Consider the following 22,359-nt stretch of genomic DNA (forward strand, 5'->3'; position numbering starts at 1 on the left):
GTGTTTTTGTATTAATACTATTGAGACATTTTTAATTTTTATTTTAGACAATTATTAATGACTACCTGTTTACTAGATACTGTTGGTGTTGGGGCGCATAGAGGAATTGTTTCTCCCAATACCTAAATTTTTGGTACCGAAGGTTTAACTCCACTTGATGGGATGTTTTGAAAAATTTTTTGAATTTATTTGATATAGTTTAATATTCCAAAGATATTCCTCATCCAGTAAAATCAACTTACCTCAAAAATATAACTGAAGATTATTGGTCTGTTTTTCACGGTTTTGGAGGTAGTTGCATTCAAACTTTATTAGCACAATTCATCATTGAATTTGTCCCCGAAAAAAAATTGTGCCTCTTCAGTCGCGCGATGCTTTCCCCCACCCTATACAACAAGAAACGTCCGCCTCGGAGTTCCCCTGCCCATCCTAGTTTGTGTAACATGCAAAGCCATAAAGCCAATAGCCAATCACTGTTAGTTACGTTTTCTTAGCGGGAACATCGTTTTTTTTTTGTACTGATCGCATATTAAAAACGTTGTAGACGTGCTATTTTAATTAAAATGTATGAGGCTAAAACGAAGGCAAAATGTTGTGGGTAAGTGATCAATTTGTTCAATTAGTCATTATTTTTGAAACCACACAAATTTGAAAATTCGCTCTATTTTTCTCGTTATTCTCTTAAGAGCTTAATGGCACGTCAAAATTTTTTATGGAAATATTTTTTTTGCAAGATATTGTAAGAGTATATAAAAATAAAACATTTTTTGAATAAAATACTACTTCTTATAGGAATAAATACTCAAAAGCTGGCAACTCGTGTAAAAACCAAAGTCTAGTTATGCAAAAATGAAATCATTATACCAAATTTAAAACAAGAAGTAGGTCTAGGTACCTAATTGACATACTAAATTTAGTAGATACATGATTCGAGAGGCACTAAATAGCCTGGCTCGAATAGTTTTTAAATAAGTATACAGTACATTAGGTTACAATTTTTTAAGTTAAAATTTTGGGGTTCTTATTTTTTATTCGCATTTTTTTTATTCCGAGAGACGTACCCTTATCAAAATTCGCTAAATAGAAAATAAAATAATACCTATTATACAATTACGCAAACTAAATCATTTTCATAAAACAAAAAATAGTAAAATAACAAAGTAATTGTAGAAGTGTCAAGAGAGAAATAATTAGAGGCGATATCCGATTTTTAAATAAAGACCGGCCTGTGGAATGCTAGTTCTCACTTTATTTAAATGATGCCTAATAATATTTTATACATATTAACTCGTTTAAGAATCCAAGCGGGATTGAAAAACGAGTTAACATCTATAAAACATCTTTATAGCGCTTCATTTAAATAGATCTAGCGTCCCTAGTCTAAAATGACACGTTTTGAAGAAAAAACGTAACGGATCCATCTACAATTTTTGCGCTCTTTTTCGAAAATTAAACTGTTTAACAAATTTTGACAAGAATACATTATTTCTATAGAACTAAAAATTATATGAGAAAGTTTTATCAAGGATCTCAAATTTGTTTCAAAACTATTTTGGCCTTGCTAAATTTCAATAAACACCCTTAATCCTGAAGACAAAAGACCTTATAGCCCGTAGGAAAAAGATTTTATTTAATATGTATTATTATTACAATGCTTCCAGATTTTGTGGTACGTTATTCTGAAGAGCCTTGTATGGGTTTTGCCATTTATTAACAATGTAGTAAAATCAAATGAAATTTATTGAGTAATTCTAGGGATACATTTAAATAAACACATTAATTAATTAATGCTTAAAAGTTTGTTCAAACTTTATAACCTTATTAATAAATAATTATTTTTGTAAGTACTTACTACCAATATTAGGATTAAAGGTCAGTCATTAATATAAAACATATATTTAAAAAAATATATAATGAAAACAATAATAACAACCATAAATGATTTACCCTACCTATAATTATTATTAAGGTAAATGAGGTAATAGAAAATAATATCCAAAATAAAAATATCGCAAGATATTATACTGATAATGTAGACAATAAACTAGAAACGTTCGGTATAGTGTAATATACTCGTTGATAAAGTAATTATTAATAAGTGTAATATTTTCTTAGTATGAATGAACTCTGCAACAACATTTTAGATAAAAAAAATACATGTTCACCACATATTATAAATATGAACTTATGACATTAGTGTATTTACCGAGTGTCAAGTAAAAAAAAATAACCAATTGAATTCATTGCGGACTGCAATGTAGGTAGCTATATCCAAAACTCATAGTTTTGTTATTCCATAGATCCAGTACTTACCATTTACCATTAGTTTCAGCTAAATTGTTTCTTAACCGCGTATAAGTTTCACGGTTTAATCTCTTGGGTAAGTTTAATTAAAACTAATAATGATAAACAAACAACGGTGAGATTAAATTGTTTAGTTATTTGTAGGTATTGAATGAATACGTATAATACTCATGGACCTTTTATCCTTCTAATCGTTTTATAGTAAATATTTAGGTACCGCAAATATATTTGCTTCTTATAAGTATAATTTCTATTCAATTATATGAATATAAAATGAGATTAAATACTAATTAACTTAATTAATATTTAGTAGTTTCTTTAAATATCAGAAAAAACGGGGACGTTTTTGCATATATTCCTACACGTGAATATACGTGTGGGAAGTTTTGGTAAACATCTCAAATTATATACGTGCTAGAAATAATAAAACAAATATCAAATTACTAATGGCAGTTAAAACGTAATTTTTATATAACAAAAAGCAGAATCAGCAGACCTTACACCTCGGCTTATGTTAAGTATTTAAAGTTTAGTTTATACGTATATTTCTGAGATTTGTTCAGTGGCGGCTGGTGTGGGGGCGAACACTAGGGCGCTGTCCCCCGTAGAAATTTCCATAGTAAACAAATTTAATTTAAAATTTAGTTTAATGTGTCATCTATGTAATTAAATATATCAACCTTATAAAACACATAAAAAAGGAACTATTAAATTTATAATGTGCAGTCAATTTAACTCGCAAAATTCATTTGAAAAACTGTAAGACATAATTATTATTGACCATTAATTATTTTATTTATGAGAAAACATTTCTAAGAAATGCGAACCAAAACATGTACAGCTGAATAACTGAAACGCAAACGTTTATTTTTCTAACGATAGAGTTGAGCTATTTTATTTTGGCTATTGATGACTTATCAGAACTGCTTACAATATATTCTTTCATGCCTTATGAAAGTTGCGTTTCCTTTTCTTTATTCATTGGTGGTCTGTTTTAGTGTAGACATTAGCTGTGTTGTGTTGTGTTTGCAGTAATTGTCAGGTGAGTTTACCTCACGGGGTGACCAATTTTACTTGTTTTATTGTTTCTATTTCTGTATCAGAATTATACCTAAGATCTATTAATCTATAAATTTCTTACTATGAATGTGAGATAATGTTATCCGAGTACGTCGCGAGTTCGCTGCCATTATTTCATGGCTAGAAATTGGCCTCAATGATTTGGGATCGAGGGGGATTATCCCTCTTTATCCTGCCTCATCTCGTGTAGGCCTGGACAGCCTTCGTAGGTGGGCCCCATCCGTCGTCTACCCCGACCGCAAATGCGGCCGGTGTAGGCGCTTTGTGGGACCTCCTTTTGTCCTGGCTGGGCCCCNCCTTATGAAAGTTGCGTTTCCTTTTCTTTATTCATTAGTGGTCTGTTTTGGTGTAGACATTAGCTGTGCTGTGTTGTGGTTGTACTTTGCAGTAATTGTCAGGTGAGTTTATCTCACGGGGTGACCAATTTTACCTGTTTTATTGTTTCTATTTCTGTATCAGAATTATACCTAAGATCTATTAATTTATTTATTCTTACTATGAATGTGAGATAATGTTATCCGAGTACGTCGCGAGTTGACCCTTCGTACTCTTGCTAGTTATACAGGGTGGGTACTATGCGCGTTGACCCTTAGTACTTTAGTGAATGCATGCTGTTACACTGTTTACCATGGTAGATACTCTGATCTAGCTTACTGTCCTTCCGGAGAGGTATTTCGCGAGTTGACCCCTAATACCAATGACCCAGAAGAGTTTCATTGTCTCCAGAATCAGTTTCTTTTGATCACATAAATGATTATAGTAATTTCTACTGACGTTTTGGTGAATTGGTTACTCAGATATTTTTCTCTATTCATTTCAGATGTGTATGCCTTGAACGACCACCTGTCAATTGCTTAACCTATTACATTTTCGTTATATAGGTAATGTAAGTTTATTACAATAAATGTTTTTAATTTAGTTTTGATTTTAATAAATCAGAGATCATCTTATTTTAATTAATTACTTGATTATTTGGGCTGGCTAAATTTATTTATGTTTCTTTTTAATCTTTCTATAAATTCGGTAAAACAAACAATTCGCTCACAACATAACCTAACAAAACGTTGAATACGTGGACTCCTCGTAGTTCGCCCCCAAATCTGTATAGTGTTTACAATGGTGGTCACGGTTACTGTCGCGCAGCAGTAAAAGAAGGAGTGGGAGTAGCGCATATTTACATGTTGGGGAATAATAGCTGTTCACCTCTTTCTTTTCTAATTAAACGTAATTTGATATCTATGTATTGTTTCGTGTGTGTTTCTTTTAAGTTTAAATTTGACTGCAACGACGCATTAACAGCACTTGCAATGCTAACTATTGAAAAATCAGTGGCGCGGGAAATTCGAAATTTTAATGAAAAAATAATTGAAAAATTACTATAAAAAATAATGTTTAGCACATTCTTTTAATAGTACTTAAAATTAAACTACCCTATTATATTTATTTATATATCAGGGTGTTTGTAAATATGTGCGAAATATTTTAGCGGGTGGTTGCCGAAGTTATTTTGTGAAAAAAAAGTTTATTTAAACGTCGAAATATGCTTCGTTTTCGAGATACAGAGTGTTTAAATTTAAATATTTTATTAATTATTTCAGAGTTTTAAAGATATTGACTCGAAATTTGAAAACGCTTTGGAGGGCATTTTTTGGGGTGATCCGAATATTTCTCGCACCAGTGGCGTTCGTACGCACGAGAATGCCACAACCTTTTTTAATAAAAAATAGTACGCCACTGACTTTCTCCAGTTTTGATATTTTTTTAGAAATCCACCATCAATTCTGAATGAAATTGATCTCTCCAATTTTTTTGATAGGATGCACCATTTTTGAGGAAAAAAATAAAACATATTTTATTGCAAGTTGTGTATTTTTAATTTCTATAGATCTACATTATCTAATAGGTTGATGTCAATATTTCTAAATAAAATACAACCATTAAATTTCGAGTCAATATCTTTAAAACTCTGAAATAATTCATAAAAATAAATTTAAACACTCTGTATCTCGGAAACGAAGCATATTTTGACCTATATAAACCTATATAAACTTTTTTTCATAAAATAACTTCGGCAACCACCCCCTAAAATATTTCGCACTTATTTACAAACACCATGTATAATGGTTGTAAATGAAGTAGATACTTAGTGCAAAGTTTAGCAAGAAGTGATATTGATTCACTCTAAATTTGAAAATAGAACTGTCTTTGTTTACAAACGAATTTTTAAATTTTTAAAATTTTTTAAGTAATATGTTTTAATTTAAAAATTGCACATTCTAAAACCTATAGAATTTTTTAATATAAACAAATGCGAACAAAAATTTTGATAAAAATCAAGGAAGAAATTGCTAGTCAAATTTTTGTATACACTTACTAGTATTTCATCTCTTTCCGAAAAGTATTAGGAACTTCTTTATAGGGTTTATCTATTATATTGCACTGTAAAAAAATTCACTTAAATTTCACTCAATTTTACTCAATAGTGTCCACACCCGATTGAGTGAAATTTTCACTCTGTTAGTGTAAGTACAACTGAATGAAACTATTGCATCGGAAATGGGCGAGTTTTACTCAATCCGGGTTACTGCTATCATTTAAGCGACTTTTGACTCTATTCTGAGTATATTACCAATTTATAGTTGACTTTTTCTCTAATATGATTCTAATTTAACTATTATTGAGTAATTTTTTACTCAGACTTGGTTTCTAATTGACTAAATATTGAATGTAAAAAAAATCACTCAGAAATGATTAATTAGGATATACAGTGCTGAAATTAATTCACTTCGCGCGGCCTCCTCCTGTCCTGGCTGAGACCCGCTAGCTGAGACCCGCCAGCTGATAGACTCGTTACCGCCGGCTAAGGCCTATTCTCCAGGCGATCACGCTTTTCTGTAGCATCTAATGGACCCCTATCAAGTGTGATAGAAGCAATATGTAAGTGGTGCCATCTTCACGGCGTCAAATTACTCGAAATTAATATACATTTAAACTCACTCAGTACTGAGGACATTTACTCTGATTTAGGTACAAGTGCACCAAATACGAGTTAACGAGAAGAATTTATTTAAGGAGTAGGTACCTATATTTGAGTGGAAGTGCTCAGTTTTAGTTTAAATATAATCACAAATGAGTAAAATGATCAAAATGCCCAATATTGAGTGAAAATGAACTCAATAATTTCACTTAATGGATTCTCTCCGAATTGCTTTCAATCACACCGATTTTTTTTACAGTGTGTTAACTGCACATTTTCTCAATTTTTAAAAGTTATAATTAAAAAAATTTGTAGCCAGTCGTTTTTCTGAATTTTATAATGCTTTTAAAGATGATTGAACATTTAACATATAAATCTAGCCCAAATATGATTTTTTAAATGGAACACCCTGTATATTGCATATTATTCTTAGAACACTTTCTTGAAATTAGTATAACGTTTACGTGATAGTTTTAATCCCATTGTTGTAAAATTTCTTTTAAAATTATACAAAATCAAATTGTTTTACCTATTTTACGTAAACTAGATTTTGCCTTATTTGTTGATGCCTTTTGCGTATATCTGATTTTCTTCAGTATGACACACTAAACTTGCTCCTTGCTAACCCTCAGAAAATTTAAAATGTCTACTCCAATGTCTTTTTTATTCTTAGTGACATTGTATCTAAAATTGTATGTTTTTTTGTGAAAAAAAAAAACACCCTGTAACTTACAAATGAAGGAGGCCCAATTATCTTATTCCGGTCTTAAAAATGCCTGGAACACTTGTGCTGTTTCATTTAAAACAGCCAGTATATTTCTAAGGTGCATCATTAGTGACCAACATGAAGATTATTCACTTGCCCTGCCATTCACAAAATTCCGAGCAAAATGCTTAATACGCCACGATCTTAATTTACATAATTGTCTTAATTTTTTTAACTGCCTCATGGGACATAAAAATTTGTAATCTAGCACAATCTTGTTGGCCACTCTTTAACATGCAGAAAGTCACCAAATATTAACATCACCTCAGGCTCTAACTCGTACAAGAGAAGGGTCTCTTAAAAAATAATATAAAACCGTACACCAATTTTGCAAACGGGTTACGATTTTTTATTTTGGTAGCAGTTTCTGCACGATATTAAATTAAATACGAGATGAACGAAGGAACCCGGCCCACACTGTCCTTAGTTAGGTAATTTTCGTAAACTGCTGACGCTGTCATTACCTAAAATTGCTAAGTTTAATTTTGAAATACGCAAGGCCATATTTTTCAGCATCCCAGTCTCCCTCGCTGTAATGTAGAATTAATATTGAGATGATCTTATTACGCATGATTAATGTCTATTGTAGAGTGGACACATCCTCCTTCACTTAAACGTTATTGTTCTTGTTAATATAAAATTAAACAATATAATTTGCTTCCAAAGAGATGTGCTGGTGTATACGGTGAAATTAAAGGCTTTTTAACGATGGCTTATTGGGTAAGTTTAATTTATATAATATTATATATTACGCTGTTCTAAAAATTATTTTTTATTCGTTCATGAACTTTAACGTTATCTACTTAAAGAGACATTAAGGGTAAAGCTAGTTCAAATTAAATATAAAAATAGTAGTCTCAAGTACTTTAAAATGGTGCTATGTTGTAATGTTTAAGATGCCTTACTGAATAGTATATAATATATATTTAAAACTCAAAAAAAAAGTTTTAATATATTTCACATAAAAATAGTTATCAAGGAAATAATGTGTTACAATAAAATTCATTGCACTGCACATCTTAGATCAAAATACGGTAATAGGATTGTTTTGAACCAGAATTATTTTATTTTTTATGGCAGGTAATAAAAACCATTTTTTAAGACAACATCCAACGACGATTGTTACCATATCATGGTCAGTCATCCAGATCACGACATTTTTTATGGGGCTATCTTATTGGTCCTTGTCTCCTTCAAAGTCCTCCCATCCCCTATTCATACACTTTTCCTAGCAGTGTTCCCATTTCGCGAAGTAGTCCTGGATAGCTTCATTTGAAATGACATTTAAAGTATGTGACGAATTTGCTTTTATGTCTTCAGTCCTTTCAACACTGATTTTAATTTCGGAAATAAGAAAAAAAAAAACGCAAGGAGCCAGGTCTGGCCAGTAAGGAGTGTAAGGCAGGATAGTAACCTGTTTTTTGGCACAAATCTGACGAATTGACAAAGCTGAGTGTGCAGCACCTTGTCATGCTGCAAGAACTATGAGTTGTGTTCCCACAACTCTGGTCTCTTTTTGCGGACGTAACCATAGTAAAAGGCCTTGATAGTACACATTTGGCAAAAATTCAAAATGCACTATTCCATTAAAGTCGAAAAAAAAAACAATGAGCATTGGATCGAGACTGACGCACTTTCTTTGGGTGTGGAGATCCTTTGCCAATTGTGATGATTGAATTAATGTTTCATAGTCATTGGATTGTTCAAGGAATTGCCGACAAACTCCACACGATTATCTCTCCATTGTTCGGTCATCAAACAAGGAACAAATTTTGCTGCAACTCGGTACATGTTCAATTTTTCAAAATTTCATGGTATGACCCAATTGAGATACTAATTTCTCTGACAGCCAATCGGCGATTAACACGCACCAGATCTTTGATTTTCTGAATGTGGGAGTCATCAGTTGAAGTCCAAGACTTTCCTGACCGAGGATCATCTTCAATTGACTGATGACCACTTTTAAATCGTGGAAATCATTTGTAACATTGCATCCTGAGCCGGATTCTGTTCAAGCTCAGTAAATCATGCGCTCTTTCCTTAGAAGGATACTCCATGAGCTCCTTAGAATGTCTATGTCCTGGCCTTGAAGTCCAGTATTTCCTATGTTCTGTCTCAGTCCATTTGCCCAGAACCCGCCCGACCACACTGGGAGATGTGCCACAGAAGGGCTCCGGGCCAATGAACTCAGTTTCGGATCCTTTCCTAGCAAGTTCATCCGCTTTCTCATTTCCACAAATGCCTTTATGCCCTGGCACCCAACATAGTCACAGTGGTAATACTTAGGTTTAATATTAGAATATTTTTCCAAACCAGTCTTAGAGGATCGAGATGGGAGTATAATCGAGAAAGAAAGCGAAAATAAGTAAAATACTGATATATACAGGGTGACATGGAAAAAAGTGCAATATTGTAGAGAACCTCAAAACTTATAAAAAGTTCCTATTCACTTATGTCTAAATTTCTTTTGTTTTCGAGATACAGAGTGTTTAAAGAAATTTTGGAAAATATTTTTTTTTTATTATTTCCGATTAAGTGGAGGGAATGTACTGACAATTGGTATATAATGTCCTCTACAGGTTGCCAACTAGTGGCGGAGTTAGAGGGCTCACTATACTTAAATCAATTAATAAATTAATACTCAATCGTACTGTTAATAACGAAGAAGTTGTTTTGCAAACGGTAGAAAATAATCCAGAAATAAATACCAGAAAAATAAGTTTTGCTGTATAAAATGTAAACCGCGAGTCAGTCAGACAAGTCCTTATGGAATAGCTTTTTTACTCCTTCCATTTTCAAAAAGCTCATCACTTATTAGAAGATCATTTACCCAGTATACAATATTGCAAGTGACCGCTATTTGAGGAACATGGACATGGATTTTATGTCAAGTGAAAATTTTTTTGTAGGGAAACCTTGCAAAATATGATACAAACATTGAGATGAACTTTTAATATGAATTATTTATTGGCAACATGTAGATGATATTATGTACCAATTGTCAGTACATTCCCTCCACTTAATCGGAAGTAATAAAAAGAAATCAATATTTTCAAAAATTCCTTTAACACTGTATCTCGAAAACAAAAGAAATTTAGACATAAGTGTATAGGAACTTTTTATGTTTTTCGGTCCTCTATCATGTGGTGCTATGATTGCACTTTTTTCCATGTCACCCTGTATATATTACCCGCTATACCTTTAAATGTATTAAACATAATTTTACATAAGATCTATTTATTTATTCATTATTTTATTTATTCATTCCTTCTTTATGCTCTATCACTATTATTGATGTGAGCTTCTTTTCTTTTTGCGAAAATGTACGTTTACTCTATGAGTTCCTATAACGAAATGAGCTCCGCAGGTCCCTTGTAAATTTTGCCACTGCACATCCCACCTATGGTGAAACTTGGACATCTTTAAAATTATAGTTGTTCTGGATGCAAGACTTTCAATATTCGCGAATAAAAATAAGATTGCAAATATTTCAAGTTGATATTCGCGAGTGCAAATGCGAAGAACTTCTATTAATATACGTACAAGTAAAGTTAACAGATAATAAACTTACCTACAGAATAGAATTTTTGTTGTTATAAATACGATGAAATATGGGACATCTCTACATTAAATGTGAGAATTTGAAAAATCAAAAATTTGCAATATGCGTTGCAAAACGGTCATGTTACACAATAGAATATCAGTAAAATAGTTTTTATGCCCTGCAAATGCTATAATTAAAGTGATATGATCGAAAAAGGGCAAGGCAAACTTTTCGATTTTATTTAAAATCGCCAACAATGTTATAAATAAAGAGATAAGAATATAGCCGTAGAATATAATATAAAAACATAACTTCTACATTCTTTGACACATTATTTAGTCACAAAATAGCCCCAATTTGCCACTACTTTTTGTTTGTAGATAACTACAAAATTAATTATTGACACTTCTTTGAGAAATAAAAAAAAAATAATTAACTTGACCTATTTGTGAATATTTCTTTTATTTACGAAAGTATTTTTGTTTTAGGTAATTCTGAAACACCTGTTTCCAAACTGGCAAACTCTAGTCCTACTAGCTGTATTATTCTATCTTGTATATCGATATTCCACACGAAATCATGACTATTGGAAAAAAAGAGGCGTTCCTTTCGAAAAACCAGTATTTTTAGCGGGTAGTTTATGGGAGGTATTTAAAGGACAGAGGCATGTAGGGAAACACCTGGGACACTTGTACAAAAAGTACAACACGCCATATTTCGGTATTTACATAATGGGAAAGCCTTACTTGGTCCTGAGAAATCCCAACATAATCAAAACCATCACCATCAGGGATTTCACCAACTTCGACGACAGGACATTCGCTTGTGACAAAAATGCGGACGCAATCTCAGGGAATAGCCTCTTCATTTTAAGAAACCCTGACTGGAAGGACATCAGAAATAAACTAACCCCGATTTTCACTTCAGGAAAATTGAAATTAATGTTCCCTATAATGAAACAGTGTTGCAGAGAAATGATAATTTTCCTCGACAAACACGACGGAGACATTCTGGAGATCAAAGAAGTCTCCGCGAAATATATGACCGACCTGGTGGCATCCTGTTTCTTCGGCTTAGAAATCAATTCATTCGGAGAGAAGGACTCGGAGTTCAGGATATTCAGTAGGAAGATGTTGGACTTCGACGTATATACTTCGTTCTGTTTGTTCAGTTATTTCTTTGTGCCTAAGTTTGTCTCTTGGTTTAAGCTGAAGATGCTAGATACTAGCTTCTTACAACGAATCTTACACGACACACTCAGCAAACGGAAAAATATGAATATGAGGAGGAACGACTTTGTTGAGTTGTTGCTGCAAGTGAGGGATAATTTAAGCGACAATACACATTTTGGTAAGTACGTTTATAATTTTTTTTTAGTCTAAAGCATTGTTCTCAAAATCGTCCAATCGCAAATGCGATACATTGTGACTTAATTTTAAAATTGCAGGACTCGATTACATATTGGAAAATAAGTGTACTTTGCGCTATAAACTTTTAATTTAGTTTTCGAGGTATTAAAATTATAAAAACACATTTGTGCAAATATCTCTGGTATATTTGACATAGATTGATGAAACATGTGACTTAACTAAGTAAAGATACAATTTACTGAATTAGTGGCATTTACATGTTTCGAGAACGAAACTAACATCGGCCGGTTTCATGATGTTTCGAGAGACATACCGGTTTCTTTTTCAGGGGAAATTCTGGAGCTGGAATTAAGTTCTCTGGCTGGTATTTATATTTGCTGTGTACATTTATATACGTCCTTATATGAGGTTGTTTGTATTATCGGTTGTTGCCAGATACTCCTCACCTTCCTATTGTTGGTTTGTTTAATATTTTGATTTCTTCTGACAGTTCTTCGTTCAATTTTCTGGTTTGCAGGTGGTACGTTCTTCAGGCGTTATGATGTTGACAATACCTTGTTTCTTTGTCGGATGCAGCAGATTCCTCTCCATGTAGGTTAGTTTTCTGTAAACCCTGTGTCTCAGGGTGCCGTCAGATTTTCTCTTGACAAATATCTAGCAATGGCAGGGTACCATTTTCTTCCAGCTCCTTGGTCAGGGTAATGTAGTCTATTGATGAAGTTCATCCTTCTGTTATTATATCCGCGTAGTCAGGTAATGAATGTATCGTCATCGTAATAGTTAATATTTCAATTTTAAATTTACTCACTCCAGGGCTTTCATCTCAAAGTGCCCCATGCAAATATTTATCAAAACTTCAGAGCCAAAGGTAAACTCATTGCTGCTCCTGCAGTTTATTTAAAAAAAACTGATTCCCAAAGGAGAAGATTCATCTGTATACACATCTTTGCAGAGTCTACTAAGTTCTCACCCTCACCTTTTTCTGTGCTGAACCTTCAATGAAGTTCTTCCGAAGCTTCTTTAATTGACACTTTTGTCACATTAAGACAAAACTTATTCTATTTTAAAAGGTATTAAACAAATTCAAAATAAAAAAAAATCTTGTCAAATAAGTGAAACAATGTTCTTCGACACCAGAAATCTAGTATGCAAAAGATATCTAACCTCACAGACTACTGATGTTGTGAACAACTCTATGGGCTACATGCCCTAACTAGTAATGACTTATGGAACGACATAATCTAGTGAACAGCTAGTATTATCCAAAATAAAACTAAAAATGATATGAATTTCCAGTGTTGCGAGAAACAACTACCCCGCGGGCTACATGCCCCGACCAGCATTGGATTATACTCGCAACACCTAGTACAACAGCTAGGATCGTTCGTCAGTTTAACCCACCAGACATAGACTGGTTTCGGACTTATTGGTCCTCAGTATGTCATAGGTGATATGACTAAATATATTTAATATAATAACACACAGCTGATATATTGAAATTAATTTCGTCCCGAAACATGGCCCCACGTTGGGCGCCATGTCGTGGTTGTGTGTTGGTTGCTTCCTGGGTTGGTCCCGGCTGTTGAGATCGGCCAGCTTCTCCCATGAGCATCATCATTGGGTTGAAGACCCGTATGATGGGACGGGAAGGATCGGGTTGTTCAGAGTCCCTCTTGCCAGCGCGGGGGCTGGAGAGTTCTCCGGCATCTCGTTCCTCTCCCTCTTGATGTACGGCCCTGCGGCCATCATCGAGGGGAGGTGAGATTTCCGATCCTCCGCCATCGTTCTGAGTTCAATATGCCCAGGTGGAAATTCCACGATCTATTTGTTTCGTTTGTTGCGACCGAATCAGCCGTTGGAGCATTTCATTAATTTGGTTTCCACTTGGGACTTTGGAAACGGAGTTCGGGCTTTCGTGTCATCGTATATGCACTTGGTTCGGGTCTGATACCCTAGTGTCTGAAAATCACTGTCTTTTAATTCACTTTACTTTAATTCACTTCTTGGAGTGCCGGTACTGGGGCTTTTTAAAAGCTTTGTGCAGCGTGGAACTGGCCGAGAGCGTTAAAGCTCGAGGTTTGTGTATTTTTTAGCTGAGAAATAATAACTCAAGAGTAAGTAAATATATATCGTGTATTTAACGGATACTTTTAGTACAGAATGCTATAGGAGCGAATTCTTTTCATACGGCGAGTGTTCGACTATCACCAAGAACTGTGTCCTGACTTTTGGAACGCCGAATGCTCGAATCTCACCAGGTACTATGCACTGGGTAATAGACTGCAAATGCCACGGGCGTGCGTTCAACTCCCGGCAGGGTGAATCCCAGTAGAACTACTGCTGCGTGGATTGGTTCAGTGACACCTTGTTTCGGCCGGCGACGTTTGCATTCTTGCCTGGTCTGGTCGCTCGGTCGTGGTTGGTTATCTGAAACTGAATAAATTAGGTAATTCCGACTCGGAGGTCTTGCGAGAGATGGCTTTGGTGACGATCTCTTTGGAAATTTCGAAAGGATGGTGAAATTATTTTTCCTTTGTCTCTCGTCGACGGTCTCAGGGAGGCTTTGAAGTAAGCCGTGGTCATTGTCCGATGACGCGAAGGTGGCTACGCCTACTCCCTGTTGTCCTGGTTGCTCGACGGTAGAGATTTCGAAAGGTCGGTGAAACTTTTAGAAAGATCGGTGATTTTGGTAATTGTCTGATGCCATTTTGCTGGTATGACGGCTATCTAGGTGCCTTCGTGCGTTGTATTGAACGGTCTGTTGCACGATAAAAGACCGTTCGTAGCGTTTGTGGAGCTTCGAGCAGATTTTCGAAATATCCGCGATTTTCGAGGATTTCTTTTTCTGCTTGTAGCCTGCCTTTGATGCATTTGTCTGAGGAGTATGATTTTCGAGCGTTTTGTTGGTTGGCTTCGAAACATCGGTAAATTTCAAGTCGCTCGTCTTATGTTCTACGACATTATCACCCTGATAAAGACTAATCACGTATGAAGCAGCTACTACAAAGAAATTTTTGTCAGGTCGCGTCCTTTCTTGTATAAAATCATAAATATTAACAATATATATATATATATCATTTTAAATTTCCATCCTTATGTATTCAATTTCGAGTTCAATTTGCATTGTTATAAAAAGATCTAAAAAAACCATGGGCATAGAAATTAAACAACAGTTTCTATTCTAATGATTTTTTCGTGGCGGCATTGTATTTATAACAATGGTTATAATTTTTTTACCCGACAATACGTTTCGAGTTAATGGAATTCAATTAAGAACCGATTGAATTTACAAACTCGGTGAACTGTTATCTTAATTTAGTTAAGGAGATATTTTTTAAAAGATCTAACTCATTTGTCTCGAAAAATAATAGAGCAGAGAATCTATTCCTGTAATTTAAAAGTATAGATCACCCCGTACAATAATAATATGACTTTTATTCTAGACACTGACACGATGGTTTCACAAGCCATCACATTTTTTGTTGCTGGGTTCGAGACGACAAGCAACGCGTTGGCGTTTGTTCTCTACGAACTGTGTCTGCGACCAGATTGTCAAGACAGGTTGCGTGAGGAAATAAATGATACTTTCCACACTGATGATGATATCACATTTGAAAATATACAGAAAATGAAGTACCTGGATATGGTACTCTCTGGTAAGTACTAAAAGTAGTCTTGTTTTCCGTTTATCAATAAAAAATCCCTAAATCTTAGCGTCACCAATATTCAATAATGACAAATTGATACGTCTACGTCGAGGTCTACGTCTACGCTCGAGATAGTGCGATCGCTGATTGGCTGAATACAATCTTGTGAAAAATTACATCTATCACAGTCGATGAACCAGAATGTTGTGTTTTAATGTAATTTAATCATTTTTAATTTACAACAAAATTACTGGTCACATGGCTTGTAATCATTTGTAAAGACTTTGTACCTTTGTATGATTCTCAATAAACGAGTATATGAGGGATGAATTTCAATTTTCAGAAACGTTGAGACGATATCCTTTCGGGCCATTTTTGAACAGGAAGTGCAAAGAAGACTACGTCATTAAAGAAACTGGGTTAGTGATTGAGAAAGACACTCCCATACTGATTCCCATAGACGGGATTCATAATGACCCGGAATATTATCCGGAGCCAGAAAAATTCGACCCAGAAAGATTCGTGGATGGACACAAGAAATATTCACAATCTTGTACCTACCTTCCATTCGGAATGGGTCCGAGAAATTGCATAGGTAATGATTTATATTTCATTATGAAACACTTTCTTCATACTTTTCCAAATTAGATAATTAAAATAATAAAAATTGTTTATTTTTTTTAAGTTTAACAAAATGGTGCTAAAAATTTGTAACATGTACTACAATATTTACTTATCATTCGCCAAATATTGGTGCAAATATTATGTGACAAAAAATTCTATTAAAGTTTTAATTACTTTGCTTGGATGATTCCAATACTAGGCGAAAAACATTCTATCGGTACGTAATTACAAATACTAATAGTAAACAAAAAAAGAGGAAAGAAATATAGCTACGCAGTAGTTTAAAAAGTTTCATGTAATAAAATCGGACGGCAATTGGGTTAGGATTTGTTTTGGCTGTATAAAAAATTGTTTTTGCTTTTTCAAGTGTAACTCATTTAACTTACTTATCTATCTGATCTTGTTATTTAATAATTAATCATAATAATTAAATGCAAACTTTAACTATTTAACCATGTAATTATATTTATATTTAAATATACGGGATGTAATGTTACAACATGTCAAAAATTAAAGAGAGTTTTCCTAGTTAAAAGTATTATATTTTCATAAACAATCATTTGTTCTTGCGGTTTGTTTTTTTAAATACTTACATGAGGAAATTTATTAAGTATCTTCTGACAAATGAATATATTGAAACGAGATTCTGTATAGACATTACACAAATAAAATAATATATTGCAAAAATTAAGTCATAGCACCCAGATTATGCACCTGATCGTAACAAAAATAACCAGAAAAACATCGAACTTATGGTATAATCATTGACGTAGATATAAACCATGCTATTTACATTCTCCATAAAAATTATGGTTACTACTGGAAATAAGATATTTATTTGTAATTTTGAACAACAAATTTTATTTTAACAAAAAATAATCTGGAATTTTTTGCACTACTTTTATCATTTCGTTAGTAATTAATGATTTATAGAGATTATAAATTAAAGTAAATGTGGAATTTATTTAAAAAATACCCCAATATATTTATCTTTTTACATATTCTCTAATTATCTTAAAATTTCCTATAGTATTTTCTTTAAACTTAAACAGCCTAAATCTCAAAAACCAGAGCTTCTGCATTGTTGATACGTTGCCTTATAACACCCTCTATAGGTAATTCTAAATTTATCTCAATATATTACTTCCATAAATTGCTAATTTGTATGAAAAAAAAATCAAGAGATCATTTTAATTTAAAATAAAATTTGCATTTCAAAAATTGATGATTTTTTCATGATGTTTTTTATGGGTTTTTTTCAGTGGCGCGCCATAATTTTTTGAGTATAATGTTTTAGCTCATACTTCATATCTACGCCTGAGTCTACGCCATTAGTTTGAGCTAAAATTTCCTTGTTTCACGTTGAATGCTTTTTATTTATACATACTGTGTAAATAAATAAATAAATTTTGTTTGAATACCTTAAATTTTTCAGAAGATATTTAGAGGTACATTTTTTTGGAAAATTTAATACGCTTTATCTGAAAACAATGGTCTTAAGGGCAAATGCTTATCAAAGGAAATATTTTAAGCCCTTTCAGACTGTCAAACTTCTGTGAAATTATTTCGATTATATAATTATAAATTTGGAATTGTGGAAATCAACTTTCACACCAATTATATTTAATTTTTTTTGTTTCAAAACTGTACCTAAATCTTTCCGCCCTCCCTGATATAGAATAAGTCAAGAGCCGCCACTATCTCTTCATTTCTTTTATCGTTTCAGGTGACAGATTTGGACTTATTTGTGCTAAAGTAGGAATAGTCTTCTTCCTCAGGTATTTCAAAGTGGAAAAATGCGAAGATACTCCTGTGCCACTGGTTTTAAATCCAAAATCTCCCTTTATGATGCCCATTAAGGGACTCAAAATGACGGTGAAAAAAGCTTAATTGACTTCAAATAACTTATGAGGAAAGAGTAAACCTCAAGTCCTCAAAACACTTTTAGAAGACGAACATAAATACAGTGCTACCTCTTTAATCCGAACACACATGTTAATCCGATCACAAGCTAATCCGAACGGCAAGGAAAGACTAGATCGCTTCGCGCGTACGCGCGTAGTCGGCAGCAGTCAGCAGTCAGTTTGTGTGCCGATAGCGAAGAACCTGTTGCGTGTCGTGGTAACAATTTTGGAGTTTTTTTGGAAGTAAGAAAAATAAAAAATGTGAAAAGCGTAAAATAATAATACATATATATGTATATGTAACTACATGTTTATGTTTTACCTTATATAAGTTTTATGTATGTTATATGATTTATATTTATATTGCTATAATAAAATGTGTACCTATGTATTTACATATCAAATCTTTATAGTATGTTCGATAATCCGAACGATTCGATAATACGAACAATGCCTGGCAATGTGGTGTTCGGATTAAAGAGGTTGCACTGTAGTAGTTAATATTAACATTTACAGAGGTATTAATTTTGGGTCATAAAATTGTACTTAAAGGTATTTTGAGGCCATAAATAAATTATTTTGTTTGGCCCATTTGTAATCTCAAATAGTCTTACTAATAGCAATACTTTTAACTTTTCAATAGAAAGAATATAATTTAATGTTTTGAGGTTTTTTAAATGTTTTGCAGGTAGACAAGTGACCATAACTTCAAATCCTTACTTTTTTTTAATAACGAGGGGAAGGGAAACACACATGTTAATACAGTATATAAGAAGTAAGATTAAGTTATGGAATGGAAAATAAAAGCTTTTTAGCCTTCTACAGTTTTTTCATTTCCTAGTTTAGATATTTTTATAAAAACTTCGATACCTAACCTAATATTTGGCACTTGTATTTTTAAGTAGGTATATCTATTTGTAATTATAAAAACGTGAATTGTATGACCCCAAAAAGTGAAAAATAATAGCCACAAACTTACCAGAATGCAGATCTAATGACAGTAATCCAGTTGTAGATAACCAAATTATGACAATGTACCTACTTACAATAGTTGCAGAAAATATAAATACAATAGTCTTCACTAATTCACTTCAGAAAATGCATTTTTAACACTGTTATTGACCACTAACCACTGCAAAATTAAATATGTTACATAAAAAAACCGGATATAAATACATTTTTATCACAGTATCACACAATAATAGATGTTCACGTTCAAAACAGCACTAGCCGTTTTCTTTTTCTAAGATTCATAATCGTGATCAGAAGACAAGCCTGATTGGTGGATGAACATATGATGCTACAGTTTTTATCCAATCATGATTGCAAAATGATCATTATGGTCGAAAGAAATCGGCAATTGTTTGGAGTTTGAAATCAGTTTTTCAATAGAACTTTTTTATCTTCAACTTTTTACTTGCAAAAATATTACTGCATTGATATATATGTTTATTAAATATTAAGAAATATACCTTTAACGATTATTTAAATACCTACTCTGCTATCTACCTAGGAAATAAGAATTTAGTAAATATACCAATAAATATAAATTTATAATATTAAAAAAGATTGATAGCTTTTATAAAGTTGTAATTTTAGGTGAAACAACAGAATAAATTTACATGACTTTAATTTTTTTCGGAATGCTTTGGAAGATATCACCATTGCATACTTCAAAGGCAGTAGTACTCGCATAACTTATCCAGAAAATTATAACTTGGGAGTTCAGAATTGGGGACAGAATTCAAATTTTACTCACATTAGTTGTGTTCTGTCAAATATGCCCCTGCAACGTATGCAACCTTTTATACAACACTAACCCGGGGTGGCGAATTGAACTGTTTTTGTTGTAATTAATTGTAAAATATATTATATAAACACACATCTAAAGTTTGTTTTTTGTCATATAATATAGCAATCCAAAAAACAATAAACTATTCCTATGTATGTATTTATTCTGGGTGCCAATCCAGACAAGAAAAAATCAGAGCCAGTACAGCTCAACAATCAGTAGGTATATTATGTTTTAACAAAATTTGAAAATTAATAGACAAGAAAATTTATCAAAAATTTGTAATTATTTAGTTCTATATCTGCATTTGTTCACAGGTAATTAATTAAAAACTGCATAAATTGTTCTTTTCTATTTATGGAAATTATATTAACTTCATATCTATTGCATAAACAATGTATTCTACAGTCATATAAATTTTATTTAAAAAAATTATTTATAATAATATATTATAGAATCTTATAATACAAATAAATTAATAAGGCAAACATAATCAATTTGAGGAAGTGATGGGTCCTAATTCATCGTCATTCATCTCGTCTAAGGTCTGCCTGTAAAAGAAAGTTGTCCATTATAAATAGATGATGTAGGTACTATATATACAGGATATAACAAAAGTGAACTAATAAACTTCTTATAAGTACTTGTTACTATTTGTTTCAAAACTGATTTGTTGAGGAGACAGGGGGAGTTGAAGATACGAAAACGTATAAATTTCTATGCCTCTTGACGTTTAAAAATTCTGACAAAGATTTTTGATTATTAATTCTATTTGCACAAATATTCTCAACATAGTTCCCGTAATTTCCCGTTCATTTTCAAAATTTATTATTTGTATTGTAGGGGCCGGGCAGGATGGTTAGTTTCACAAAAAATAAAAACTATTTGTTTCAATCTTCAAAGTTGTATTTTTCTCACCTTAAACTTAACATGTGTCTTAACCTCATCAAAACGAATCTCTTCTTAAGAGTGACTAATACATAATATAAAAACACTATTACAATAATGCATGAAATGATTTCTATACGGTTCAATATTATTTATCTTTGTGCCGCTCGCCATGCACATCGGTAGAATCTATAATCGTGTATAGACTGAGTTACACTGAACGTCGATCTATATTTTATCTCTGTCTTTTGCACTTGGTAGGGAATAGGGAAATGATTTTTTAGTGGGTGTAAACGGACTTGATTTGCCCGACCTGAGAAACGTCATAGCATAAGCGTAGACGAGGGGTCTAATTCCATGGCTATAATAAATTTATAAATTAAAAAAACACAACTGGGACGTTTTAAAATGCTGTAATAATTAAAATTGATCAATGTGCCGGTTATAGCAAACCGTAAGAAATAGATGTTATGTTTTATTATGTTTTTTCAATATTTTCTATATCTTGTTGCCTTTTACGCAGACACGCCAATTGATTTTCGTTCCCGGCACGCTTCATCCCCCTTACTAGTCCAAAAGCTAGCGATGAATCACTATCTATAATTTTGGCCGTCGAGTATAGATGAGGTCAAAATAATATCAGTTCTTCATATAAATTTTTTCCATACGGGCCTTCGTTAACAATTTTAAGGGCCCTCAAAGTTGAAAATTAAAATCTTTTTTATTTACAGTCTCTAAACTATTAACTTCAACATGATGCAAATTTGGTGATCCATAACACATGCGTACAGCTTGTTTTTGAAGTAGTAAGTGAAACTTCATTATGTCCAGAACGCCAGGGACAGACTATGCCCAATGGTTAACAACCCAGAATTTTTGCATAGATGACAATCCCAATCTGCCTGTATCAAAAATAAGTTCCCTGAAGAATTTGCCAACGATAATACCCTCTTAGTTCAACTCGATGAAATTAACAGTTTAGGAAATATTTGTGATTTTATGTCACAGAGCACATCGAGCGGCGCATCCACCATTTTTTGTTTTTAATTTTTAATTGGACATAATTACTATGTTAGAGGCGTACATATTTTTAAAATAAGAGCCTAGGAAATCTAACTGTGTACTAATGTAATTTTCGCTAATAGAAATTGACAAATACACTTTACATTTAACACAAAATAGAAAAACGAAACAAGAATAAGTTAGAGTAAGTTAAAAAAATAATTTTAAAGAAGGAAGACTATCAAAATACATTTTCAATATGGGCACTTTTCACCTCCACGCAGTTCCTATGTCTACGAATGTTATTTGTTTGTACACGAAAAAGCATTTCTGAAGTAGGTCTAATATTATTACAATGGAAATTAATTCTTTGTAGCAATTCATCCCTTGTTTGTACTGGAGTTGCGTACACTAAACTTTTCAAGTATACCAACGTAAGAAGTCCATCGGGTTAAAGTCTG

General features: G+C 32.8%; 2 protein-coding genes across 4 annotated transcripts in view; one reads left to right on the forward strand and one right to left on the reverse strand.

The window, feature by feature from the left end:
* The first annotated feature begins 460 nt into the window (after positions 1 to 460).
* Positions 461 to 19,036, forward strand: LOC108904174 (cytochrome P450 6k1). Of its 3 annotated transcripts, XM_023457405.1 has the most exons (6): positions 7,748 to 7,847; positions 11,160 to 12,021; positions 15,485 to 15,697; positions 16,032 to 16,283; positions 18,039 to 18,187; positions 18,905 to 19,036. In XM_023457405.1, exons 1-6 carry the CDS (start codon positions 7,836 to 7,838, stop codon positions 18,914 to 18,916), a joined length of 1,500 nt encoding a protein of 499 aa, XP_023313173.1. In that variant the 5' UTR covers positions 7,748 to 7,835; the 3' UTR covers positions 18,917 to 19,036. The 3 variants fall into 3 exon arrangements, with proteins under 3 accessions (XP_018562134.1, XP_023313173.1, XP_018562133.1); XM_018706618.2 differs by lacking the exons at positions 7,748 to 7,847; positions 18,905 to 19,036 and adding an exon at positions 461 to 598 and having other exon boundaries at positions 18,039 to 18,510; XM_018706617.2 differs by lacking the exon at positions 18,905 to 19,036 and having other exon boundaries at positions 7,751 to 7,847; positions 18,039 to 18,510.
* Positions 19,037 to 20,430: 1,394 nt separating this feature from the next.
* Positions 20,431 to 22,359, reverse strand: part of LOC108904171 (signal peptide, CUB and EGF-like domain-containing protein 2) — a 55,177-nt gene continuing 53,248 nt past the window's right edge. Inside the window, exon 9 of the mRNA XM_018706606.1 lies at positions 20,431 to 20,559. Within this exon, the coding sequence (XP_018562122.1) occupies positions 20,502 to 20,559 (58 nt within the window). The 3' untranslated portion in view covers positions 20,431 to 20,501. The remainder of the gene's footprint in view (positions 20,560 to 22,359) is intronic.

Source organism: Anoplophora glabripennis, unplaced genomic scaffold, assembly GCF_000390285.2.
Source record: "Anoplophora glabripennis isolate ALB-LARVAE unplaced genomic scaffold, Agla_2.0 scaffold137, whole genome shotgun sequence".
Classification (NCBI taxonomy): Eukaryota; Metazoa; Arthropoda; class Insecta; order Coleoptera; family Cerambycidae; genus Anoplophora; species Anoplophora glabripennis.